Source organism: Orbicella franksi, chromosome 7 (assembly GCF_964199315.1).
Source record: "Orbicella franksi chromosome 7, jaOrbFran1.1, whole genome shotgun sequence".
In the NCBI taxonomy this organism is placed as follows: Eukaryota; Metazoa; Cnidaria; class Anthozoa; order Scleractinia; family Merulinidae; genus Orbicella; species Orbicella franksi.
The window spans coordinates 13243457-13271161 of NC_138151.1; the positions used below are offsets into that span (position 1 = coordinate 13243457).

The window sequence follows — 27705 nt, forward strand, 5'->3', positions numbered from 1 at the left end:
CACGTATCGCAGAAGGCTTGGGTTTGAATCCCGTTCACTCCTTTTTTCGGGCTTTAATTTCGCAACTGCTTAAGTTTTGTGTATAACTGCAATGATCAGTCATGTATTCGTATCTTTCTCCGCAATTCAAACATATGATATCGATCTTTTAGATATTCACTTGTACTTTTCACGATCTACGGGTGTATTACGAACTCACAAAGTGACCAGCTCTCAGTTGGCCTGATAGTTCAGTTGGTAGAGCACTGCACCGGTATCGCTGAGGTCATAGGTTCGAATCCCGTGCAGGCCTGAATATTTTTCAAGGACGCTCGCGCTATTTGTTTCTGCGCATCCTTACTGCGCACGCAAATTATTAATTCAGTTATCAGTCTATTCATTTGACAATGATGGCAAGTCATCGAAACGTCATGTTGTTTTACGTTCGTTAATTTTCTTAGTTATCTCCTATAGCGTACATCACAATTTCTTAGCTTTTTCCGTTGGTTGGTTTTCGATTTACTATCATTTTTTATTGTGTGCCAGTGACAACGATCTGTACCCTTCGAAGAACAAAACAGCAACTGTGGAATATTTTTTTGTAAAATGATAAAATATGTTTTTTAGTTCATGATTTTTGTATATGCATGTTCTCACCTTCCTCTGATGTAAATCCATGCCATTCCTTATTTTTTGATCGGGATCATTTGCGGTTCAATATGGGGATCATTTCCGGTCGGGGATCATTTGGGGTTCAATTTGGGGATCATTTGCGGTCCGGGATCATTTGCGATCCAGGGGCCTGTTTCTCGAAAGACGCGGTAAATTATCGGGCTCGGTAAGTCACCCAGTAAGTCCTCGTAAACATTTCGGGTGTTTCTCGAAGCTCCCGTTATTTTCGATCCCGTTAATTATCCCGGTAACTTGCCCGGTAATTTACGGGAGGTCATGACCTCCCGTAAAGTTAACGGGGAGTCACAAATGTTGCAAAACCAAACAAAATGGCGGCCGGGGCGGACTTTTTTGTTTCAAAGACGTCCCTTTCTAGCCGATATGGCTGACTGAGAAGTCATTGAACAATTTCGGCTCTCACGAGCAAGAATAGAGTGGCTCGTTGAGGAGCTAAAGGAGGAATTGGAGAGAAACACGGTGAGAAGCTGCCCGCTGGCTCCGGAAACCCAGTTTGAAGGCGTTTGCATGGAAGCGCTATATAACTGTGAAGTTCTATTTTATTGTTTTTCAAAACCAACAAACGGCGGGAAAAAAATTTAATGAATAGATAAACACTGTCATGTAAACGCCGATCACTCGCCGCGCGTTTTTGAAAAGGCCTCTTTGTATGAACATCAAAATGGGTTCCTGTCACGCAAACCTGATCTTACTGCAAGCGAAACCTGTTTCCTGTGTTTTAATTGCAGATTTTTTTTTTACTATTTTTGGAGAAGGAAATTAGAAAACAGACATTCTACAAAAAGTAAACATAATAGAGTGATCGCGAAGAGTCGCATTAGGCGCGGTGCACAAATACTGACAAATGTTGGTTATAGCATTTCTAGCTAGATGGAACACGAAGAAGCGTACTGTACTCACGATAGATAAACGAGAATAAAGAACATTAAAGTTATTCTCCCCAATCACATAATTGTTTCAGTCGCATTTCTATTAATCTTAGCGTGCTTTATGCTAGAACAGTCGATTTGGGATCAGTGAAAATTACGCTTGATGTTTGCCGGAAAAAACGATTATATCACGCCTAAAAATTTTAGTAAGATCCTTCCTTATTCCAAATATTCCGTACACTTACTTAAGCGAAATTCTTATCAGTATAAATTGCTGAAATAAGTGTTTGTAGCTAAATTTCAAGTTCTCAAGTTCACACCCTTTCCTCGGCGGTCCGCAGATCTTGTTTGATTGCTCAGTGAACATTTTGAATTAGAATGAATTACGGAAAAAGACAACACTCCTAGAAAAGAGCGAGATTGTCGATCGAAGTCTTCGAATCGAGCTACAAAAGGCAATTGATCATCACTTTCAAATAATATGACCATGCAAAATGACCATCTCTCTCAGTTGCTCTCCTTTGACGCAACGATAACTTCGAAGTTAAACTTCGCAGTGTTCTTCAAAAATCATCACAGTCGCAACGACAACAGAATCGATCAGAATCGAATGTGTACGTATAGTCTCAAGTGTTTCTCCTTCTCTCCCGCACGAGTGTGAGGTGCGCGCTAGAGATTGGTAACAACCCGCTATTTTATCGGGCCCGGGAAGTACCGGGAAAATTTACGGGTGCTTCGAGAAACGTTATTTCGGGCCCGATAAAGTTTCCCGTTAACCGGCCCGGTAAGTTATCGGGCCCGGTATTTACGGGAGCTTTCGAGAAACAGGTCCCTGGGGTCATTTGCGGACCCGTACAGGTCTGATCGCGTGACGAACTGACAGACCGTGAACAAAAGAAAGCCGCTTCCCGCCAAAATTCTGACGTCACTAAGCCCAGTCCCTGCAGAGATTTGAACTCCAAAACAGAACCCTCCTCGTCCTCGCCTCGTCTCCTCTCAGGGTTTGGAAGAGGTTCTTGGACACTTAGAGAGCGCTCAAAGGTTAGTACACCACAACACAGATGAACACACGCTACACGACAACTTGGTAGAAATCATCTGTAAGTCTGTCCGCAATGATCGAGATATATGGTTGTGAATTTCGCTGCTGGAAACCAGCTTGACTCAAAATTAACGCGGGGCAATCCTAACACAATTTTTGTCAACAATAACGACAATAAACTGCCCTAATCTTAACCTTGAGTCCAAAATTGTTAACCTTTTAAGTACAGTTTATCAGTGACAGCGATTTCTGTTGCGTTCGCTTGAAAATTAGTTTAAGCTTATATAAGCTAAAACATGGCATAAAGCCGCGGGTAGCTTTGATCGGATTTGCATGTACATCCATTGCAGAGATCTTGCAGATCTTTTTAATTTGCAAATTAAGCTTAGCTTATGTTAATGGTGCAACACTTCGTCGAGATCGTTTGTGTACTGCTGTGCTCCGGAGCAATATTTTTGTCGCGTGATGCCGACTAGTACAGCTGCAATTTGATTTGCACGAGTTGTAGGTCGTTTACTCGCCTTTATAAAGCTTTATAATCGTGACTCATCATTTTAACACGCTTCATTTTGTAGAGTGAGCTTTTGAATCAGGATCTCTCGAGCTATTGTACAGCCCCGCTAGTATGAGAATTAAATAAATTGGATCACTTAAACCTAAGAGTGCAGTAAGAACTAGCAATAAACTCTTTACTAATGAGATTTATGTGACTTGCATGCATGTGCAACATATTTCCATTCTATTTATAGTAAGTACGACTTTTTATAACTTTCAAGGTCGAGTCTATTCCAAAGGCATATTATGTTATTGTTTACATTCTGCATAAGAACCCATTCACTTTATAACCTGACAAAATTATTTTGGCATATGTACTGTACCTCCAGGAAATTTGAGCCAATGTGTCTGCACTTTCAATCAGCAAACATCATGTTATTTGGCAATGTCAATCACATGACAAATCAAACACCTTCAGTTAATGGCACAACAAGTCAGTTAATGTTTCTCTAGAATTATTAATTGAAAGATCTGTGAATTTTAACACTTTGCCCTGCTCAGAGGCAAGATAATTTCACTTTCAAAGTTTGGTACATGTAAGACTTAACAAAATTCGGAACAACTGGAAATCATCTGGACTTGTGAAATTGATTTGTTGACAAATATCTTTGCAAAATAAACAAACATGTACCTCTGCTAGTGTATGGTGTACAATCTACCTTGTGCTTGCAGTACATACATGTACATTTTAATGTGTCTCTCCCTCTTTTAAACCAACCCATAAACTAGTGCAGTGTAATATTTACCAATGAACAGAGAATGTATTATCAGAAAATCTGTAGTGTAACCATGCAAACATCGGTACATGTAACTCTTTTCACCCGTGCCATAAGTTTTATATTAAAAGTCAGGGCTGTCAATAAGGGCTGTAACCCATAACACCTGCTACGCCTAGGTATGTTAATGACCAGTGCTTGATATGTTATGGGTGAGCTTGCCTGCTGTTGATGCAATCCATGTATTAAAATATTAACAAGTTTGTTACGAGGGTGAAGATCAAGGCTACAGGTGAATCAAGACTTAAAGACAGCCCTGAAAGTTAGGTTCAGGCATTAATTTTGTGTGATCACCGTAATTGACATCATCGTCTGTTACACTTCACTTTATCCAAGGGGAGAGTGACCATACTGGTGGTGCTTTGAACTGTGATTGTGACAATGGGAGAACAGGCTAAGAAGAATCTGCTTGTCATAGCAGTGGCTGCACATGATCCCAACCAAGATGATGACCTCCAAGCTCAAGAAGCTGTAGACACTGCTCCTGATATTTCGGCACAGCTAGCTGTCAAAAGAGGAGACAAATTTGAGGTGCTGGGGAGGGATGTTGACTGGTGGCTGTATGTAAAGCATCTTGGCAGTGAAGAAAAGGGCTACATTCCTAGCACTTGTGTGGTGCCACTAAAAGATGACTTGACTATGGAAGAGTGAGTATTTACATTAAGTAAGTAACACCTTTATTTAATCACGATGAGGATTCAAGCTTTGCGACTTGTGGGGTCCTGAATAGATAAATAAATTAAATAAAAATTGAATAATTATATTGAAAGGAAATTTTTACAATGCAAAATTCTATCTTCACGAACAATGTTTGTAATTGATAAATAACTAATTGATAGCGGAATGTTGTGTTACCTGTGCAATAGAGTGTACATATTACACATACATCCATGTACATGTTTAAATCTACATTATTAAGTAAGGCATGATCTAGCCCAATTGTCTTGATAACATTGTGTGAATTAAGCCTTGTAACCTGGTCTAGGTACAAAGGGGTATGGTCCGGAGCAAGCCACTTTACTCGGTCCAGTTCTAAAAATAATTTTAAAATATTAGTCATTCAGACAACTTAATTCAGATTGGCTGATTATAGTAATACATGTACATGTAAGTCCTGTTTGCTATCTTATTATCGAATTGCCTAGTACTCCCTGAAAGTAAGTGTTTACACTGCTTTGTTGTGTTATAGATCTGCTGTGCAATGTAAGAATGTGATATTAGATCTTAGGGTATTTTTAGGAAGCTTAGTTTTAGACGGGATGGAAACTTGCACCACTTGTATTAACGAAAGACAATTTTAAAATACTAAATAAATCCATGTTTAATTAAAATTTCTTTCAGGGATGAAGAGCTCGATCATAATGGTGAATTAACAGCAGCCTTGGTCAATTCAGGAGTGGATCTGAAATTCTTTCCCGAGGCTCCTGCTGAAAGAGATGCTGTTAACAGGGTAAGTTATTTTTTACATATGCAAATGAAGCAGTTTACTCAGATCCTCTTGTTTAGCTCATGTTTTAGTTGTCTTACTACAGGGCCCATGTCCAGACGAAAAGGCCAACATCTTCTCAAAATTGACCTTTTGGTGGCTAAACGGGTAGGTCTGGTAGCGCACATACATTTGGGTATTACATTACATAACATTACATTACATTATGTACGTTGCATGCAAACAATTTTGCTGATCTGCATGTTGTTAATCATCGCTGGTAAGATTGATTGGGAGCTTAAGTGGTCAACAGTATTATTAATAAGTTTGATTAACAGTTGTGTGAGTACATAAGTCAAGACTTGTGAGTGAGAATTAGTATACCTTGGGTGGTTAAGTCAATTTAACTGCTTGGGGAGTTGTACATGTAGATGTGGGTAGCATCAAGTCATGTGATTTTGCTTACAGATATGAACAGCAATGATACAGGTACAGTTAGCATACAAGGACTTTGCACAATGTACAAAACTCTAGATCTGCAAACTAAGCTGGAATACATGTAGATACGCCTAAATCTTAAAAGCTATATCCCTGCTGCTGCTCTAGTCTATCCCTCCCAGCTGTCCACTCAGTCTTGAGGAGTGATAAATAATTAATGGACAAAGATTTTTTTTTGCTACTTGTTTACAGGTTGATTCTTCAGGGATTTAAGAGGCCTTTGGTCAATGATGATTTGTGGGCATTAGGCAAAAATAACAAGTCAATGAGCATTGTTCCCAAGTTTATGGAGAAGTGGGCCATAGAGGAGGAGAGATGTGCAATGTAAGACAATGGTTTGCTTTGTTTTAATTTCATTGTTTTCTCCATTTTACCTCAGGGTAAAATTGTCAAGATTGAGGAATAATTTTCTTACTTGTCTCTAAATTATATTTTTATGCCTGAAAAAAAAAAAATTAATTACCCTTTGGCATGGTTGTCGATGAGACCTGACTACACTTCGTGAGGTGAGAAAATTTACTCAACCCCTTTTAGCTCCCCTCTCTAACCCTGCTGTACCTTCACAACCAAGACATTAAAGAACAGACTGGTAAATGGCAAATTTGTAATTGCTGTGATTGTGTGGCAGTTCAGATGCTACATGTAATTAACCCAACTATATACTGTAGTTCCAGCATTCAAGAAGAATTTTAGTTTGTTAACTGATAACCTACTGGCAGTTTGCTAATAATTATTAGCAATCTAAATAACCTCTGACCCTCTCTATTAACCATGTTTAGACCTGGCTTTTTTTCATCACCTGGGACTTGAAGATTGTTAAACCTAGGGCAATAATACTTGGAGGATTTATGTAGTGCATTGTGGAGGCAGTGCCCTATTGGTCTAGTTTGCATGCGAGACTTACAATTGACTGGTCAGGTTTCGGGTTAAAAAAATAGGTTTAAAATTAATGAAAATCAATAAAAGAAAGCTAATCTTACCTGAAAAAGAGAAAATTAAAGTTGCTGCAGGAAATGTTTGTAAAACATGCCTGCCAAAATGTGGTTGCCATAGGAGTATCAAGTTGAATGATACTGTGTGTACTATCAAATTGTCTCCAGCTTAATTTCAGGAAAAGTCATGAAATTTGGAGTTGATTGCTTTGATGCTTTTAAAGCTACACATGTCTCCTCCCCCAGGTCTGAAATGGGTTGAGCCCCACTCTGCCCTCAAATAATGTGCTTAAAATAATTCTCCACTCCCCTCCCCTTCCAGGATGCATGGATAAATAATATATACATGTAATCATGAAAAAGGTTTTACAAGTGATACATGTATGTTCCCTTATCATCTAGTGGTAAGAGATGCCCTTTGGAAGAGCAACAAGAACAGGAGACAGCAAAGTTGAATGCAGAAGAAAATGATGAAACCAAAGTAGAATTTGTTCCAAAGGAGGATGAAAAGAAAAAGGACAAGAAAAAAGAGAAGAAGAAGAAGAAAGCTTCTTTACTCCGGGCCATGGCTTATCAGTTTGGGCCACAGTTCCTAATTGGAATGCTTCTTAAACTGATATATGATGTAATTCAGTTTCTTCAACCGCAACTGATGAAGTAAGTAGGAAATTTAGCGTGCAATATGTGATTGGGTTTTAATAAATATTATTTAGTGTAAAATAATGGAATAAGAAAACTAAAAATAATGTACTTTCCATAGATTACTTACATTTCAAAACGTTTGGATACAATTTGCCCTCTGCATGTATTTCAAGGGTGCAAAGAATGAAAATGCTGCATTTGTACATACTGTATACCTAAAGTCAGCTGTGTTTGAACTTGCTGGACCATCCAGTCAGTGCTTATCCCAGTCCATTGTCTGTGGCATGAAGTGACTATGAGTATTTCTACTTCCCCCCTGGATAGGATGCTAGTCCATTTCAGGGTTACCCCAGCATTAACTTCACCAGTACCCACCTGACAATAGAGTGAGTTGCTCAAGAACAGAACACAGTGACTCCAACCAGGGTTTGAACCCAGACCACTTGATCCTAATCATGAGTCCAGCACCCTAATCATCAGACCACTGCTCCTGCCACAACTGAGTGCTCTGGATGTCCGTTAATTGTATCCAATTGTCCTCTGGCCTGTTGTTAAGCATAGTACTGGCTAACATATCTGTTGGTGTCATAGTAATAACAAACAATATATTGTATCTTGTTTTAATTGCAGCTTATTTCCTGTAACCCAACATCTATTTTGTCATTTTCAGCTTGTTGATTTCCTACACACAAGACAGCAGTCAAGAGACATGGAAGGGATATGTTTATGGTTTTTCCATGTTCCTTGTGTCAGTCTTTATGTCTGTTGTTATCCATCAGTACTGGCAAATTGTTTTTGTCCTTGGAATGAGGATTAGAACTGCTCTCATTGGAATGGTTTATGCCAAGGTAAGCTAGTGACAAAACTAGGAGCAAAATATAATAAGGAAATAAATGCAGTGAATGCACTTTTTTTTTCTTTTAATGTACAAAACAGGTAAATATGTGGAATGTGCTCTGTTGCCTAGTGAGATTCCAAACTAAAGTACAGCAGGCATTTATTGGATTGCTCTATCAGGGCTGTAGCTAGTACATGTAAAAAGGAAACCAAGGCACTTGTTTCAGTCATTTTTTGTTTTGTTTATAATTTGTTTTAGTTGTTTTTTCACCATAAGCAGCCACCCTTAATGGCTAGGAAGAAAATTTAACCATGGATATTGCCTCACTCATATAAATATATTTTTGGCTACGACCCTGATCTTAAATCAATTACACATGTATTCCAATGCACTGACAATACAGTACATGTATGTTACATGCCTCTGATGCCTGTAAAAAAGTAATTTATGTATTACCCAGGTTCTGGGGCAGACAATGCAAGTGAAGGACAACAATGACTGTGTGGCTACCCTTACGTTAGTTAAATTAATGCATACCTGTGAAGTAAGCCAATAAGGTATCTATGTCTCTTGTTTTGTTTACTAGGCACTTGCACTGAACAGTAGGGCACGGACAGAATCTACAGCTGGTGAGATGGTGAACCTGATGTCGGTGGATGCACAGCGTCTTATGGATCTCACAACCTATGCAAATGTCCTCTGGTCCTCGCCACTAACCATTCTGATTGCTTTGTATTTTTTGTACGATGCAATGGGTCCATCTATTCTGGCAGGCGTGGGAGTATTGGTATTATTAATCCCCTTCAACCTTGTCGTCAGCAGGATAGCTCGAAAATTGCAGGTGAAATATGTGACATCATGGATAGCGTAGGTTGAAACAAAACAAGTCCAGGTTGTACGGGCAGCCATTTTTAAAGCTAGTTGCTGCACACTTCATGTACTCCGGTTGCTAGAACATCATTCTGTACGTGCATACAGAAATAAAGATGCACAATGAAAGGGGGTATGGTCCTCTATTCATCTGGACCATTAAATCATTTATCTTGGCTTTTGGATATTTTATGCCTGACTTACATGTACTAAAATTAAAGATTGGATAAGAAGGTCTGGTGGAATGCACCTCATTATGCAAATAAGTGTAATGAGTTCACATTGTAAAAGTCACTTTTTCTTGTCATTTTATTTTATTTTTTTTGTTTTTGCTTGTCAGCTTTATTTACATGTATGCACATGGAAAATTAATGAAACATAGTTACTAATTAAGCACCCACTTGTACATGTATCTTCGCATTTTGAAACTTGGCAATGACACTGTGATGATTGATGGTGAAACATTGTATCCTGTCAATTGATTTTTCTCTTATATTAATATCAGTTACCATAAATTAAAACATAAAATGTGTCATCTAGTCCACAAAGGCTTATCTATTTCCTGTGAACGCAGAGATGAGAGTGACTGCGGAGCAGTCAGAAACTATCTTCCCTGCTGCTTGCATTCTCACTTTTGAATAGTTTGCTTCCAACCCTGCGGGACTTATACCAAAAAAGACAGTCTGTGGACAGAGTAAGGAGTATCCAGTTAATGAAGGATTGTGTATCTTATAGTGTATAGGTTTACAGTGGATGTACATGTACCAAATTAAAGTGTGTGTCATTAACACATGGCTTACCTTAATCTCTCTTAGGTGAAGCAAATGGAGGCAAAAGACTTACGCATTAAAATGGTGAATGAAATCTTAAGTGGAATTAAGGTACAGCTCATCTCAAGAGTACTTTAAATCACTCTCACAGAATGCAGTTGGAGAACTGATACATTCATGACTTCTTGTTAGTAGCTATACATGTCTTCTAGTGTCTAGTCAGATTATTTGAGGAGAATAATAATAAAGATATGTTTCTGTTCAGCTTAAAATATGCAAATTATTTCTTTTCCAGGTCCTTAAATTGTATGCTTGGGAAACATCCTTTATGGACAAAGTATCTGAAATCCGTCAACGTGAATTACGACAACTAAAGCATGCTGCATATTTAAATGCATCATTTGCCTTTACCTTCACATGTGCCCCTTTCCTGGTAAGGTACTCTTACTGTAAGTTGTAAAACTATAATTCTGTCTTTTTTGTATATACCTACTAACTTAGAACATATCTAGACATGACATGTTACATGTACAAGATTATTAGCAACTCAGCCAAAAAAATACCAACAGTAATTATACCTGAAGCAGGGCTGTCATTAAGTTTTGAGTCACCTGTTGCTTTGATATTCACACCTGAAACAAACTTTTTAGTTTGTGTGTGAATTACATGTAGTGTATCAACAAAAGGCAAGTATCAAGGGCTTATTATGCATACTCAGCCGCAAAAGGTGTGACGTGATGTGGCCCTTAGTGACAGCCCTGCCAGGACTAAACCAGAATATGTACAGAATCCCACTGCTTTAAAGGCATGTAAATTCAAGTTTGAACTTTGTTCCAAAGCAACGGTTATGATAGTTATTGTTAACCTGATTATGTCATAGTTTTGCACCACTTTGTAATGCCCATATTTGGCATTAAAAATGTCGTTGTCAAATCGCACATGGTTAAGTGAATTCACTTACTCACTGTCAGTCATGCTTACTGGCACATAGGGTAGCAAACACCAGAGAACTGACCTTGTAATCATTTACTAGTTTAAACACGGTACCTGAATTTACAAACTGCATGTGACACATACAACAGCTCACTAATTAGCAATTTTGACAGTAGCTGTAGAACAGAAATCAATTTCCTTCTAGTGCTTTGCAACCACTGAGAATACTGAGAATTTTTTGATTCTGTTCAATGTATTCGAGATTATCTTCATTTGATATAAAATAAGAGGATTATTGTTAGTTTCTTTTATTTCTAGATTTTTTTTTTTTAAACAAAACATTCGTTTGATATTATTCTTATTTCAGGTTGCCCTAGCAACATTTGCTATCTATGTTCTAACTGGAAATGAGTTGACAGCTAACAAGGCATTTGTGGCACTGTCGCTGTTCAACATCTTGAGATATCCCATAACCATGTTTCCAAATGTCATCATCAGCATGATACAGGTCAGTTATGATGTTTATTAACTTCTGTCGAGCGCGATGTGCAGTGGCTTAATGGTATACATTCTGGTCTCCAGGTCCAGTGCTCCAGGTTTAGGCACAAACTACCTCCTTCACACTAGCCTTTGAGGAGGCTCACTTAGGGTTCACACATGAGAGTGGTGAAGCAGTCAGAAGGAATCAGGAAAGCTAGCTAATGTGACTCAAACATAAGCTTGTTTACAAGTTACCTTGACACTCAAGGTTGTTATTGTTTATAGGGTCAGGTGTCCATCAACAGACTTTCTCACTTCCTGAATCTGGAGGAGTTGAATCCAAACAATGTTGAAAAGACCATGCCTGAACACAGTAAGTTGCCAACAGATTGCAGTTGTTTGCTCAACATCACTTGGCAGCAGGGATGGTGCAGTCCATGGGTGATTGTGCTCCCCTTCCAATAATGTGACCCATGTTTAAAGCCCAGTGGCCTGTTTCTCGAGAGCCCCGGCAACTTTTCTGTCCCAAAAAGCCATTTTTAGTTAATATGTAAATCTACAATCAGTGAGGTGTACACACACACCTGAAACTTCTTTTAAAAAGGGAACCGCTTTTCATATTGAAAATAATATTATGTGAATAAAAAAAGCTCCGTAATCATAAGGGTTAAGATTTTGCTGTGGCTTTCCGGGTGCAAAGACTTTTCAGGACCTTCGAGAAACGGGCCTCAGACCTGCTGGCATATTAGAGTTGAGCTAATTGTTAGTCCTCTTCCTTGCCCCAAAGAGTTTTCTCTGTGTTCTCCAGTTTTCCTTTCTCCACAAAAACCAACTCCTTTAAATTTCAATTCTATATGGGAACAGTGCACATGGAGATAATCATCTTTCTCACTTTATTTTTCTCACTTCATTCCCAAGCTAAGGAGGTGGCGTGGCTAAGTCGTTAGCAGGGGGTTTAAGAAACCACGACAGTGACGCCAGGGACAACGTCGATTAAAAAAGATATTTTATATTTTACTTACGAATCTCGCGATCTTCGAAGTCATTTACATTGCTTGTCACTGTTAAAACTATCATGAAACTGAATCTTAGACCCAGTGACAAATTTGAAATTAAAATTGAAAAAAATTAGCCGTGCTGGTTCACGTTCTTGGGGCAACGCAGAATTTGGTCATTTCACCGTCGTTGTTGTTTTGCAGAGGACGGTAAAAAATGTACCAAGATTTATAACGCACGTGCACAGCCATTGTTCTACTCATTAAACTTTTTGTTTGGTGACGTTCTCGTTGCCGTTGCCGTCGTGGTTTGATTAAGCTCTTTTTTAAACTCCATAACATGCCGGACGTGGAATCTGAAGGTCGCAGGTTCTCTCTACTTGCTGGAGTTGTTCTGCGGTAGACCCGACCTCAACTCCTTGATCACGCTTGTTAACCGCCTTTAAACTGGTTCACCCCTTGCCAGTGGCGATTTTTAACCTTTAATGTTCAACGGTATTCTTTTTCTTTTTTCAATGTTTAAACGTTCGAATTCTCATGACTTTTCTGTGGCTTGTAGTCAGTTCACAAGCCATTCACGTAGAAGATGGATCTTTCAGTTGGGATAAAGATGACAGCCCTGTCTTACAAAGGTAAGTTACCTAAAACAGAAAACAAAAAAAAAGAATAGTCTTATTCCAGGTTTACTGTTCTTCATTATTCAGCTCTGTTGATTTAAGAAAAGACTGGAAAGGAAGATGACTGTGCTTGATAAAGTGCAAGACCGATAAAGACGGAAACCAGATTCCCTGGTATCTTTCCGCCTATTAGCGTCTCAATTTGTTGTTTACTTCATTGAAGTTGTTTTGCTTGGTAATTCGTTGCAGCGTCAATATGAATATCCCGAGCGGCTCGCTCGTTGCCGTGGTGGGTCAGGTTGGATGTGGAAAAACCACCTTGCTCTCCGCTCTACTTGGCGAGACAGAGAAGTTGTCGGGAAAAGTATACGTCGAGGTGTGTGTAATTTTTTTTTTTTTTTGCACTTTTGGTGTCCCTTTTATCCTAGTGACCATTGATTAAGTTCTGAAAAAAAAAAAATAAGATAGGCAAGTTTTGAGATTAGGACCTGATCATGTCAAGGGAAGACATGTTCGCGTACAATGAGAATAACCAGTGAACTGTTGACACACTTTTTGTTAAATAAGATGAAAGATAAAACAGCAACAAATCAAAGGCGTTTTCCGCGCTTTTCAACCTTTTGAGCAGCGACTGATTGGCCGTTTGAATGCTGCTGAACCTTGCTTTTCAGATGAACATTATTTGCTCCTATAGGTCATAAATTTTATTGTTCGTTTATAAGGGGCCTCGCGTTGTCCTTATTCACGAGGTTTGACTGTAACTTTAAGTTTTCTCAGTTTTGTTGCAGTCCTGAGGAAACCATGTTCCGTAATCAGCTCTGCACAAAAACGCAAAACCATTATTAAGAAAAAAAAAAAAAAAACCTACTCATACCCCTAACTGGGAGACGACAGTAGATGATTTTTCACTCCCTTTTCTTATCAGGGTTCCGTAGCGTATGTTCCGCAGCAAGCCTGGATTCAAAATGCTACTCTAAGGGATAACATTCTGTTTGGAAGGAGTTTCGATCCTAAGCGGTACTGCAGAACAATCAGTAGTTGCGCTTTGAGGACTGACTTGGATATTTTACCAGGAGGAGATATGACAGAGATCGGAGAAAAGGTACGAAGCTGAATTAAAAGTAACTGACTCTGGCAATTATTTTGAGGAAAAAAATCCATCTCTAAGAGAAACTAACAAACGAGAGCAAGTGCACCGACAAGTTAAGCAGGTAAGAAAACAACGAACTGAAAGCTGACGAACTAGTGAGGCAAGGAACTGAAGAACCGACGAATTAGCGAGCAACAAATCGACTAACCAATGGACAAAAAATCGACGAACCGACAAACCAACGAACAAACTGACGAACCGACCAACCAAGGAACAAACAGACGAACCAACCAACAATCAAACAAAGAAACCGACGAACCAGCTAACCAACAACGAACAAACCGTAATCGCTTGACACCAATGTTTCTAACTAGTCTGTTTACTGTATCTAGGGTATAACCTTGAGCGGAGGTGAAACCGACGAACGAACAAACAAACAAACCAATGAACCGACTAAAAATGGGTCCTAGGTGGGCAATTGCTTGATATCATTTTCTCTAACTGGTCTATTTGCGATATATAGGGTATAAACCTGAGCGGAGGTCAAAAACAGCGCATCAGTCTGGCTCGAGCAATGTATTTTGACGCTGATGTGTACTTGTTGGATGATCCACTCAGTGCTGTGGACTCACATGTAGGAAAACACATCTTTGATAAAGTCATAGGACCACGAGGAAAACTGAGGAAGAAGGTATCACCTTACAAACTGTTTGTCGTCCCGTTTAGAATATTTTCCTTTTTCTTTACCTACTTCATCTTAACTTGGGTTACAACCTTTTTCCTCAGACTCGCATTTTTGTTACCCATGGGGTTGGATTCCTTCCTCAAGTGGACCAAATCATTGTTCTGCAAGATGGTAGAATATCAGAGGTATGTTAGTGTGAGCTGTGAGTATACACTGTTTATGATGCTGCACCGCAGGACTCCCAAGCTCTTACGGTCAGCTTTGTTATACGACATTGCAAACAACGTTAGGTTAAATAGAATAGTTCGTATGGGAATATTACGAAAGAAAAAAGCAGCAAGAAACATGGAAAAACGAGCACAGTAAAAACGCTTTTCCTCGCGTCATTTGTGTATTTCTTTTGAAACTGGGGAGGTTTAGGTCATTTTAAAGCATTTTCAACGTTTTAGCTTCATTGGTTTCCTCTCTCAAGGTTTGACTGATTAAACAAAGACAGAGATCTCATTAGGGACCAGGCATTTGGCAAATTGACCGGCTGTGAGAACGACTTTGCCTGCCTGGTGTGAAGGAAGACTCTTCTTATAAAGAAATTCAGGTCGAAACGTTTTTGTCAATCTGTGAAAACCAATTGCCTTCCTCCTGAAAACGTTAATCAGACCCCTAATTGAAGGGTTTATTAAAAAAAAGAAAAAGAAAAAAAAAGAGAGAGAGAGAGAGAGAGAGAGAGAAAATGATTGACTAATCTTTTGTTCGAGCCAGAGTAAAGCTCGGGTAACAATGAGCTTTCCGTATTAACGGCGTGGCCGTAAGGCAGAGTTCCATTGCTATAAATAAACAATAGCCTCCATTTGGCGCGAAAATCTGCTCGGATATTTGTCCGCGGACATTATCTGTTCCAAGAAGCGAACAGTTTTCCGAGAGCGAAGCTCGAGGAAAATTGTGAGCTTCGAGGAACAGATAATGTCCGAGGACAAATATCCGAGCATATTTTCAAAGTCAAATGGAGGCTATTGCGTTTATTATCCTTCAAATATTTTTCGCAACACGCGCAGTTTCGAAAATTCTCAGATATTCCCCAGTTTTAGCTGGGGAGTATTCGGTCACGTGACGCGTTTAGACCAATCGCGCGCGAGCGTAAATACCTGATGGATGTTAAGCTCGGATATTTGTCCGCGGACATTATCTGTTCCGAGAAGGGAACAGTTTTCCGAGAGCGTAATTTAACTGTGAGCTTCGAGGAACCAAAACTGTCCAAAGACAAATATCCGAGCATATTTTCACGCTACTTGGAGGCTATCGTGTTTATTATCGTTCTTTTTTCCCGCAACACGCGCAGTTTTGAAAATTGGGGAATATCACTCAGATATTCTCCAGTTTTAGCTGGGGCATGTTCAGTCACGTGAACCGTTTAGGCCAATCGCGCGAGCGAAAATTTTTAATGGATTATAATGTGTTTTATTTGTCGTTGCTGTTGATCAGGTTGGGACATACACGGAACTTCTTCAAAATGAGGGAGCATTTTCTGAGTTCTTGAAGACATTTGCTTCTGAGCAGAATGCCGAGGAGAATGGTTTGTGGTTGTCATTGCTATTAGTGATTTGATACTGTATTTAACTTGTTGCTACAGGTCCATCAGCTACACATGCTTCAGACATGAAGTTAAGGTGGCTCAAAACAGTAATATTTCCGTCAGAAGCCTGGGCTCTAACGCGCACGTCAGCGCCAGGCATCACGCGATCACCCTAGGGTTCGCGAGAAAGCGCGCGAGATTTAAAGTTTGCAAAACTCACAACAAACATGGCGGCCCGAGGCCTGCTTCGTAAAACTTTGTTTCCACCTAATTTAGTGAGCTGTTTACGATATCGCTTATTTTTATCTTCAAAAACATCCATCCTTCAAGCAATTGGAAATGAAAAAATATTCTTTTAAACCGCTGTGCTGGAACGTAAACAAAAATTGTGATTGATGTTGCGATCGATCGCGCCGGCGATCAATTTAAAAAACAGCAGGAAAAAGTTACTCTTCAGTTTTTCTTCGTTCTTTTTACTAGGCCAGTCTCACCTTCGGATATTTATTGTACTCTTCTTCTACCGCTTATGCTGCTAACGACAACAGCAGAAAGAGGACACTATTCGCGGGTATTCGCGTTTATTCGCGTGGAATTGTGGGCTTTACTGAGAAGCGGACTGCCTTCACGCGTGCGCAAAGTGCGATCTTGCTAAGTCGAGATTTCATTTTGCTCGTAGAACGCGCGCTTAAAAACTACTTATCCACGAAGCTAATATCTCAAAAACTGATCCGGTGACCCTACTTTTTTAACGCAAAAAAAATACTCAACAGCAAAAGCGGAATGCATGTGCGAAATTAAAAAAAAAAAACTGTGGAGTGGAATTTTTCCAATCTTGAAATTTCCATTTTTTTAAATTTAAGCAAAATCTACTTCGCAGAATTTTTTCTAATTCTCCCTGTTTCTTCTTCTGTGTGTAATAAAAAGATTTTTAATTTATAAAAAAAAATATGGGGTCATCAGCTTAGTTTTTAAGATAGATGAAATTGATGGCAAAAAGTGGGTCAAGTTTGTTGCTATGCAACAGAACAGTGCAACCTTAATGTATGACCTAAACACAACGAAAGGTACAGTGGAGAGTCACCTTAAAAAAATATCACAGCCATTCAAAACAGTGCAGTTCCAAGCCTGAAAAATCGCGCCTAGTTCTAAAAGTGTCAAAAAAAAAAAAGAAAAGAAAAGAAAAGAAAAGAAACAGAAAAGAAACAGAAAACTGTTTTGAGCCACCTTAAGCCGTTTCGCCCTTAGACCTTTGGTGAAGCCATAAAAGGGCCTTAGTAGAGTTGGTTCAGAGTTAATCTGGAAGAAGGGCGAAATGTTGATACCTTGATTGAATTGAAGTTGACTGAATTGAGCGAATTTTCGCTCGTCCGAGTCCAGCACGAACGAAGGAAGGAACGAACAAAGCCGGAAGGAAAGAAAGAATGAATGAAAGAAGGAAAGAAGGAACGAGCCAAGGAGTGAAAAAAAGAACGATGGAATGAAGGAACGTACGAATGAACGACGAACGAACGAACGAACGAACGAACTACGAACAAACGACGAACGACTAACGAACAAACGAACGAACGAACGAACGAACGAACGAACGAACGAAGGGAGGAAGGAAGGAACGAGTGGTTCGGTGACTGCGTGTTTGATTGAAGGAGTGATAGGCTGACTAACTCATTGGCTGATTTCTCATCCATTGATCCATTGATCGATCGATTGATTGACTTACCTTTCAACAGAGCCGACACCAAGAACTGAATCTGTGTTGAGGGATGTCCCAGAGAACACAGATGGGATCGACCTCAGCTTTCAACGCAGCAACAGTCGCCTGGAGAGGAGAGACAGTCTGATGGATGGACAGCCATTCCGGAGAAAGCGAGCAGACAGCCTGTCTGTTGTCACTATCGACACCGCTGACCTTGACTGTCAATTTACCAGACCAGATGAACAACACGAGGACAAGATTATTGAAGAGGAGAAATCTGAAACTGGTCGGGTACGTTTGTAAGCTTACAACTTCAATGTTTGTTGGTTCTGAGGCAGTCGTAGTGTAACTCTTCAGATGAGATAGCCCTGGTTACGCCATCCTAGGTAAACATGGTTTCCTCAGTGTAATTTCCCTTTATTAACAAAGGTAAGGTTTCTTCTGCCGAAACGACTTGAAAGTTATAAAAACCTACCTAGGGTGTTCTAAGAGATACGCGCTTCCGCTGAGGGAGTTCCTTAGAAGGAAATATGGACGAATGAGAGATGTTTGTACTTTGTCCCTGGGGTATCTATGTTGTGGCGATGCTTAGCTAGACTACGAGTAGTCCCTCTTTCACGAAATCCTGAAATCCCTCACTGGAGCAAGATTACAAGACGAAGAAACCGTTGGAGCTGTTACGCTTTAAATGTAGAACAGGCTGAATTCTGACTCTGAGCTCCAAAGATTGTGGGCTTCTGCAAGCGCGGGCGCTGCTGTTGGCCCTCGTTCTCAAACGAATTAGACAAGGTCAAAACAGAGACTTGCCCAACCGTTTTATTTTCTCTACCGTCTCTCGACCTCGTGGTCGACCAGTTTCTACATATCACGTGGCTGACTGTGACTGACTGTGTGGGGGTGGGGTAACCCCTACTCCGCCACTCGCAGTGTCAACTTTTTGACCATGCCATGCACTGGACGTGTATTGTCTAAATCTCGCTTTCTTCTTGGTAGTTCTATGACTCTGTAGGGCACTGAACTGTAGGCTCCACCCCGGAAATTGTCATTTTTTTCTCTCCTTAAACTAAACAACTTGAAGTGAGATAAAAAGGGCTACTCCGGAAAATGTACAGTCCTGCGAAAACAACCATCTCTTTCTCCAGGAAAACCTTGTATTTGCCTAGGAAAATGACCTCGTGGTTAAAAGAAACTCCAGATTGATTTATAGTTAGCGGTGTAAATTCTAATTATTGCTGGAACAGAAGTGTTTGTTATGTCCTCAACCTACTCACAAAGTAAGTAAATTAATTCGTCCTATTGAGTTGGTGGTGGCAAAATTTCTGGAACAAAATCTTTTAATATAAAGCATTTCCATTTCACATTAAAGAGCTTGGCAATTTTGTTTTTTATTGCAATGTATCTTTCAGTCATCATGTTTTCTCGAAGTTGTATCTAACCAGCGACAAGAGTAAAGATTGTTCATTTAGGCTACATTTATAAATGAAGTATTTTGCCACCAGCAAAGCCAAGCTTAGGGGTTGATGGTGCTTGAGTGGGTTTTTAGGTCCATATAAAATTGTTGAGTCTGGTAACTGAATGTTTTCACTAGTGACTCGCGACCACCAGTCAAAAAATTCATTCCAAAATAAAGCTACATGGGAGCACTTTAAAAACATATGCTGGATTGTATGCTGTTCACTTTTACATAGATAGTATAAATCATCAGCTATTATGTTGGCTCTTTTAAGTTTGTATTTAGTGTAGATGATATTGTGGTTTATCTTGAATTGAAACATTAACTTTGTATATTTCGTAACGGAAAAAGGCCATTTATGTAATTTTTGGATTTCAGAGGGCTCCACTCCGTTATTACTAGTTCGGTTTTCATTGGTAGGTGGTTGAAATTTGTTCTCAACAATTATTTTGTGCAGAGCAATGCAGCGCTGGAAAGATTTTCTTCATTGTCGTACCAGTTCTGTTTCCGTGCTTGCCTCTGTCTACCAGTAGGCGAAATTTGCCATTTATTTTTAATTGCACTGAGAAGGCCATAGTATAGAGTGAAACTAGATTTAACTTTGAAAAGGTTGACAAATTCTTCATACATTAGAAATTTTCCGCTATTAGGGTTTAAGAGGTGTTTAACTTTTGTAAAACCCGCCTTGTGCCATGACTCAAAAAAATTGGTTTAGTTGCGATTGTTATTTCATGGTTGTTCCATATGATGGCGTCGTAATTGCCTTAATGTTGTTACGTAGCTTAAGAAGAGTCTTGATGTTAGTCCTCTTTCATTAATCATTCACAGGTGAAGTTTGCAGTATTCTGGGCTTACGCCAAGTCGGTTAGAGTCTACCTGGCTATCGGCATTGTTCTGTTCATTGTCGTCGCAGAAATAGCCTCGGTGGCTTCAGGAATCTGGTTGGCGCGCTGGAGCTCCGCCAATGTCACGTCAGACGATGAGCGTGACATGTACTTAGGAGTCTACGGTGGTCTTGGCTTCCTGCAGGCTCTTAGTGTGCTCATATCAGCCTTGTGCTTGGCTGTGGGGTCGAAGATTGCTTCACGCTACCTTCATCAGAGTATCCTTGTGAACGTCATGCACTCGCCCATGTCGTTTTTTGAGACCACTCCCCTAGGGAGGATTGTGAACCGCTTCTCCAAAGACATCAGCACGATCGATGATATGGTACCCATGTCGCTGGCGAATTTTTTGAGGACGTTCTGCGGCGTTCTTGGTACCATCGTTGCGATCAGTTTCGCAACTCCCATTTTCCTGGCAGTGATTCTGCCTCTTGGCCTCTTCTACCTTTTTGTTCAGGTAAAGTGAAACATTATAAACCAAAATTACTGCGACCTTTTCGGGCCTGGAAAGCCATTTTTAGTTAATAGGTATTTAAAGACGGAGAGGTGTATACGCCTGAAACTTCTTGTATGAAGGAAACCTCTGTTCGTATTAAGAATATATGAATAAAACAGCTCTGTAGTTAAAAGGTTTGAGATTTTGCTACGGCTTTTCGGTTTCAAAAACCTTTTCGGGACCTTCGGGAAACGGGCCCGAGGCCTTGTCTCACGGGTTGGTGCTTTATTTAGGGTTGACCACATTGGGACTTTCCCCCTTGGGCAGAAAATTCCAAGAAAAATTGCTATGTCTATTTGAATAAGCACACGCTAGATTTTATCTACCTCATTACAAACGGTACCTCGGGAACGCAGTATTCAGTAGCTTTTATTTCAAGCTTTCAATCTCCTCAAGAATGAATGGCATGGCTGAAAATCATTTGGTCATCTTTGTATAAAAAGTAAAGGGATTTCGAAAACTTACGGTTTATCTTTCAATTTACAGAGAGTATACGTAGCAACTTCTAGACAGCTGAAGAGAATCGAGTCAGTGAGTCGATCGCCAATCTTCAACAACTTCTTTGAGACAATCAACGGTGCGAGCACCATACGGGCATTTGGACAGCAACAACGCTTAATCCGGGACAATTACTACAGGGTTGACGAAAATCACGTGGCATTTTATCCGGGAACCTCAGCTAACAGGTGCGTAAACACGTTTTGCTCGGTCTGACAGAAACTTTCGTCAAATGTGACTTTATTTTTGCTATTTTGAGTACTAGGTAATGACGAGGCCAAGTGTAGTTAACTACTGATTTTTTTTGCATGAAGTTTGAAAGTTTAAACAAATTTCAAAACGCTGAAAATGCATGTAAAATAAATCATTAACTGAACATAGAAACATTGAGATTAAGTGGAAAATCTTTGAGGCAAGTCGTTTCAGGCCCGGTCCACGCAACGTAGGCAGAATATGAAAACGTAGATTTCTCGCTGAAAACGCCGTCTACGCTACACCAGAGGAATTTGAAAACGCACTAATCACCGATCATTTTGGATTTGTGCTTGCGGTAAATTCGTCAGTAAAATCATATGATTATCGTGACGCCATCGTTTTCGAAAAGCTTTTTCGTCCACGCGAAAACAAAAAGACGGCGTTTTCAAATTCCTCCTGTTTGAAGAGCGTTTTCGAAAAGCTCCGTTTTCGATTAGTGTGGACGGTAGGGCCAACCGTAGAAATAAAGCTGCGGTTTCAAATTTCTCCGGCGTAGTGAGGACGCTGCGTCAATATCTGCATGTATAGGCAGTTGCATAAGTTTATTTTGTTTCCACAGGTGGCTTGCTCTTCGTTTGGAGTTTGTTGGCAACCTTATTATTCTTTTTGCCGCGTTATTCGCTGTAATAAGCCGTGAGTCCATAGAGAGTGGTCTGGTAGGATTGTCAATCAGCTACGCCTTGCAGGTTTGTGTTCTCCTTGGCATCGCAAATAGCGTAAATTGCTTTGTGTAATGAATGATACTGTGGAGCTGAAGTTAAAGAAGTAAAATATTTTAATCACCAGATGTAACGAGCAAACTTGTGGTTCACATTTTAAAGACAATTTTAGAACTGTTTTTTTTTTTTTTTTCACGTGAATGAAGCACTCGGGTTTAACGTTCCTGCATTGTGGATTTGTTTCTGTTCCAACAACAGACTTGCATGTGGATATAACGGAATTTATTCATTCCTTGATAATGGCGTCATGAGGTCGCCGAAACGTTGGGAAATTATATTGTTACATTTTACTGGCTTATGTATTTCAAAAGCATCATTAATAAATCAAACATTTGATCAAAAATTGTACAGCATTTTGTTTGTTCAAACATGTGTGATACCATTTGGTCATTTAGTGCAACGCCAACATGTTTAGTTAACAAACAATGTTTGATCACCAAACGTTTCCTGTTTGGACGGGGCTTTAGACCTTAGTTCTAGAGATTTAAAAAAGCCGCGCCCTTAATTTTAATTTGTTTTCATTTTAAGATCACCAACACTCTGAACTGGATGGTAAGGATGAGTAGCGAGCTGGAGACAAACATTGTATCAGTGGAACGAGTGAAGGAATATTCCGAAGCGCCCACTGAGGTAAAATAAAACTTATAGCGAATTCCTCTGCAGTGTAGCCTACGAGAAATAACAAAACTCCAATTAAATTTCTAAATCGGAGTTCGATAGATGTGTAGCTGCTTCTAAAATGCTGCTTCAGTGCTCAAGTGTTTTGAATTAGCGCTACGTTGCTCTTTGGGGGTGTGGCGTTAATTCCAAGGCGGTGCTTTTTTGTACGGTAATTTAGCATACAGCTGTAACAGTAACTTTATGTAGTTACGTCGGTGCTCTGTCTAGCCCTTTATTTATGGTTATGCAAAGCTCTGTTCCATGAAGTGTTATGAAGGAGTGTATCTTCCAACCAACCATCAGTAATGCAACTCAACTATCGGCAGTGTCCCTTTAAGTGCTAATCACAATCTCGTATCATCTGACTTTCACTCTATTTTTAGGGTTACTGTCCGTTATCACGTACTATTCCACTATTCCCTGCAGTTATGTTTGTTTGTTTGTTGTTGTTGATTTTGATGTTGTTTTTCTGTTCTGCTGTTGTTATTGTCGTTGTTATTAGTTTGTTGGCAACGCCGTGATAGACAGTTTAAAGTTATGAAGATGTGAATCTAAGCTAACTTACTTAACTTACATTCAGTTTCTTTTCTATTTCCTTCAAGGCTGAGTGGATTATTCCAGATAATCGCCCCCCAGATGAGTGGCCTGATGCAGGGAACATTGTGATAGAAGATTTCGACTTGAAATACAGAGAAGGGTTGCCACTTGTACTGAAACAGATCAACTGTGATATTAAACCAGGAGAAAAGGTGCTCAACAATAGACTAATTGATTTCTTATGCCTTTGAGAGCGGTTTCTTTTCGTCAGTGTCGAAAAGTAACTTGTTTTGCATATCAACCATGCTTCATGATTGGCTTAAAAATAACTCGCGCCACTTTTTCATCCAGTCAGAAGTGAATCCAAAGCCAATTGCGATTCGCTCGCACTTCTTTTCCCACGCTTTTCGTTGCATGTGTATCCAGCCTTCCGGCCTCCAGAGTAACAGTCTATTACTGAGGAGATTTTAGTCCGGTTATTTTGCGTTGAAATTCATTTGAAAGCGAACTCAAGGGCCGATAATATTTCATCTTGTAACTGTTTTTATTTGTTGTACTGTCGTTTTGATTTAGATTGGTATTGTGGGTCGCACAGGAGCTGGCAAGTCAACGCTCACCTTAGCTTTGTTCCGTATTCTTGAGAGAGCTGGTGGACGAATCATGGTCGATGGTGTTGATATCGCTAAGATTGGACTTCAGGATCTGCGATCACGGCTCACAATCATCCCTCAGGTAGGAGAGAAAACGTACATAGGTGCGTATAGCCAGTATAGCCAAAGCTGAACTTTCTTTTTGTTTTTGTTTATGGTTTTAATTTGGTTGCTCGCTCTCGCCTGTAGTCTTGACTCATACACAGCTAGTTTATTAATCACAGAAAATATGAGGAACTTATGGCGTAGATAGCTCTTTTACTTCATGTTAGCCGTGTCCTGTATTTGTTCGAGAGCCCAAGGGGTAATAGTTTTTGATGGTGTTGATATCGCTAAACTGCCTCTCCAGTAGTAACTAAGTTTATCTGACGTAAGTGTCGTTATCATGACTTTGTATCACAAAGTAATGCACTTATTGTTACGAAGTAATTTCAACTGATTAGCAAGCACGTGGATTCGTGTTTACGTATTCTCTTCTATTTCGTATGAAGAGAGAGAGTTTATAAAGCACCGACACTAATATTGAGATGTTGGACTGTGTTCACAACTTCACCGCACGAAGCTTTCCTCTATTCTTCTTATTCCACAACTCTTTGATTCCTCCCCTCACCGACCGAAAGCACAAATCACATCTCTAGGTAAGCAAGAAACCTGGACTCGTATTTCGAGTTAATTTCTGTCATAACTGTCTTAAGAGGGTCTTGCAGCAGTTATATTTAGTTTTCATGTGCTTGTTTTCGTAGGATCCAGTAATATTCAGCGGCAATCTCCGTCTCAACCTTGATCCTTTTGAAAGCCACACGGATGAAGAACTGTGGAAAATCCTCGAATTGAGTCATTTGAAGAACTTCGTGTCAGGTTTAGAAGAAGGACTTCTGTATCCTATTAGCGAAGAAGGAGGGAACCTTAGGTACGTTTAACCTAAAACGCTATGGTTTTTTGTTATTGCTATTGTTTTTCTTTTTTTCCTCAGTTTGAAATGCCATTGTAAAATGGCGCTTTAATATCTTTAACGCCTACTCTAAGATTACCCGATTTTTTTCTTTTTTTCTTTTTTTTTGATCAGCATTTGGAGAATTATGGCCAAATGTAGTTCCTTTAAACACGATTGTGTCTACAAACCACGAATTTTTTTACTTCTCGCGAAATTCGACTCGTCCATTTTCGCGAATTTCAGAGTTGGAGTTTTAGCTTCCCATTCTATGAATGCACAGAAAACGAAGCAGTCGATGGGCATTACTGCGAAAAATGATAGAATTCATTGATTTTGATCAGACTGGCTGAACACCAAAGCGTGTTAAATACCATACTATCGTTTTACTTCCCCTCCACAGTGTTGGTCAGCGGCAGTTGGTGTGTTTAGCACGTGCGCTGCTCCGTAAAAGTAAGGTCCTGGTTCTCGATGAAGCCACGGCCGCGGTGGACCTGGAAACTGATGAACTCATTCAACAGACAATTCGTCGTGAGTTCTCTGACCGCACAGTGTTCACCATTGCGCATAGGCTCAACACCATCATGGACTATACCAGGTTTGTATTTGAACTGACCTCGACAGTTCAACATTTTTGCGTGTGTGTTGTTTGTTTTTGTTGGTTGTTTATTTTGTTAACTGGTACAAGTGGAATGAAGCTTACGCCAATTTTGGAGAGCGCGTGTTCTATGTCCTTGGCTTGGTGTCATAAGCAAAGCTTTCCTGATGTAGTGTTGACTTGGTCATTTTTTTAGGATCATGGTTTTGGACAAAGGTTTCGTGGTGGAGTTCGACAGTCCTGAAAACCTGTTGGCTCAGCGAGGGATATTCTACAGCATGGCTCAAGACGCTGGATTAGCTTAATTCTTTTATTTTGATCCATCTATTCCTGTATTATTATATTAGGGCTGTTTTAGTACTAGGTTTGAACTGAAACCAATTAGGGATGCAATTAGGGTGCCCGCAAATACTGCAATAATAGGCTAGTTAGAAATCGAAACAACACATTTGGTTTTTCTTTAGTATCTGATTCTATCACAGTACATCTCTTGATTTTATCAGTAGAGCACTTTCAGCAAGTTTAGCAAACTGATCCCAATTACCCTTTATCCTGAAATGTCAACCGTTGAGTAAACATCGAGGAAACCTTTGTCATTTAAGCCCAAAACTCGTCGAGAAGTTGCTTTGTTTCAAGAAGAGGATGATTGATTTCTATACTGCTAGATCTACTTACAAGCAAGGTCGATCATAACTCGGCCATTTGGCCAATCCAAGTAGTTCATAGTCTACGTACATACGAGGGAGGCGAAGCGACTGTTCGTATTTGAGCATGCTTGGGGTAACTTCTTGATGTTTTTGGACAAGAGAAACTACTCGTATGGTGCCCCTCGACACCCAGGAGTATAGTTGGGTACTAGCGATCTTTTAGCCCAAGGGCAACCTCGTAAAATGTTCTGAGGACGCACGTGTGGGGGGAGGGGGTACCTGTAATGGACCAGCTTTCCTCCGAGAATGGAAGAAGGGAGGGGTAGTTTGGGGTCCTTTGGGGGGATGTGACAATACCAAAGTCGCTAATCATGCAACGGTACCGGAGTAAGTACCGGCTCAGTAGGTCGGTTTGTCCCAGTTCACTTGCATGTTCTATCATACACTCGTTTGTTACCTATCCAAGACTGTGAAGTATGATATCATTTTGAACAAGTTATTCATATCGGTTCATGTCGTATTTAATTGGTATGATAAAATAACTATTGCAGTCTAGGGGAAATAGTGAAAGGTTGTATAGTTTGGTTAAAATTACCGGAGAAACGTACTATAGCACTTGCAAGATAACTTAGCACGAACATTTTAAACAGTAAAACTCACTTTGCACAGCTAAAATAAATACAACACACTTTTTACCTGCAAGAGTTTTTAAAGTATTTAATGTCATTTCCTTATGACAGTTACTTTATTTTATATCGGTACACCTAAGTTCTTAATACTAATTGTAGCCTAGAAAAAGAATTGTGAAGTTTTGTATAGTTTAGTTAGAAACGCGGGGGAACATATTATAGCACTTATAAGGTATAAGCACTAAACACTGTTAGGGTTATTTACTCAATAGGCCAAGACTATTGTTTCTACAGTGTAATAATAAAAAAAAAATCACGGAGCCAAATTTGTACTGAATTGATTTGTTTTTCTTCTGCGCTCTTTCACGTGACAAATGGGATGAACTTTTTTATATATTATTTCTATTTATATTATATTTCTATTTTTTTATATTGAAAGCTGTGGATAATTGAGAAAGCCCAAACAACTAGTTGAAGTTACTTACGACCTGCAAGTAATACTAACACAAGCATAGCAAGTTTGCATGAAAAAGGTGCAAGCCATTGTTTTGGCCTGTTCATTGTGTATGAGGCCTTTGGGAGTCCATTCGGAAGACACAAGGTACATGTACAAATCAATTATCGCGCGCATTACTAGGCAAAGTAGAGGTACATTTGAGCAACGAACTGTACATGATTTTTATTTTGGATCCTCGATGTTGCAGGTCAAAACAGACTACACTGAAGGGGAAATACTTAGAATCAAGCGAAAAAATGCACTTAACAAGTTATTAGGACGGTGTCTTGTAAATCCAACGA

The 27705-nt window shown here is 39.7% G+C and overlaps 1 protein-coding gene across 1 annotated transcript; it reads left to right on the top strand.

Moving 5' to 3' along the window:
- The first annotated feature begins 574 nt into the window (after positions 1 to 574).
- On the top strand, positions 575 to 27703 carry LOC145493782 (multidrug resistance-associated protein 1-like). Its single transcript, XM_081473246.1, has 28 exons — positions 575 to 2579; positions 4248 to 4558; positions 5253 to 5361; positions 5444 to 5505; positions 6028 to 6159; positions 7170 to 7424; positions 8080 to 8257; positions 8834 to 9088; positions 9933 to 9998; positions 10183 to 10320; positions 11188 to 11328; positions 11586 to 11673; positions 12855 to 12927; positions 13162 to 13288; positions 13838 to 14014; positions 14526 to 14693; positions 14789 to 14872; positions 16167 to 16257; positions 17985 to 18241; positions 20232 to 20744; positions 21270 to 21469; positions 22096 to 22222; positions 22784 to 22885; positions 23518 to 23664; positions 24026 to 24184; positions 24846 to 25012; positions 25437 to 25631; positions 25828 to 27703. The coding sequence occupies exons 2-28, from the start codon at positions 4293 to 4295 to the stop codon at positions 25934 to 25936; spliced, it is 4386 nt and encodes a 1461-aa protein (XP_081329372.1). The 5' UTR covers positions 575 to 2579; positions 4248 to 4292; the 3' UTR covers positions 25937 to 27703.
- The last annotated feature ends 2 nt before the right edge of the window (positions 27704 to 27705 follow it).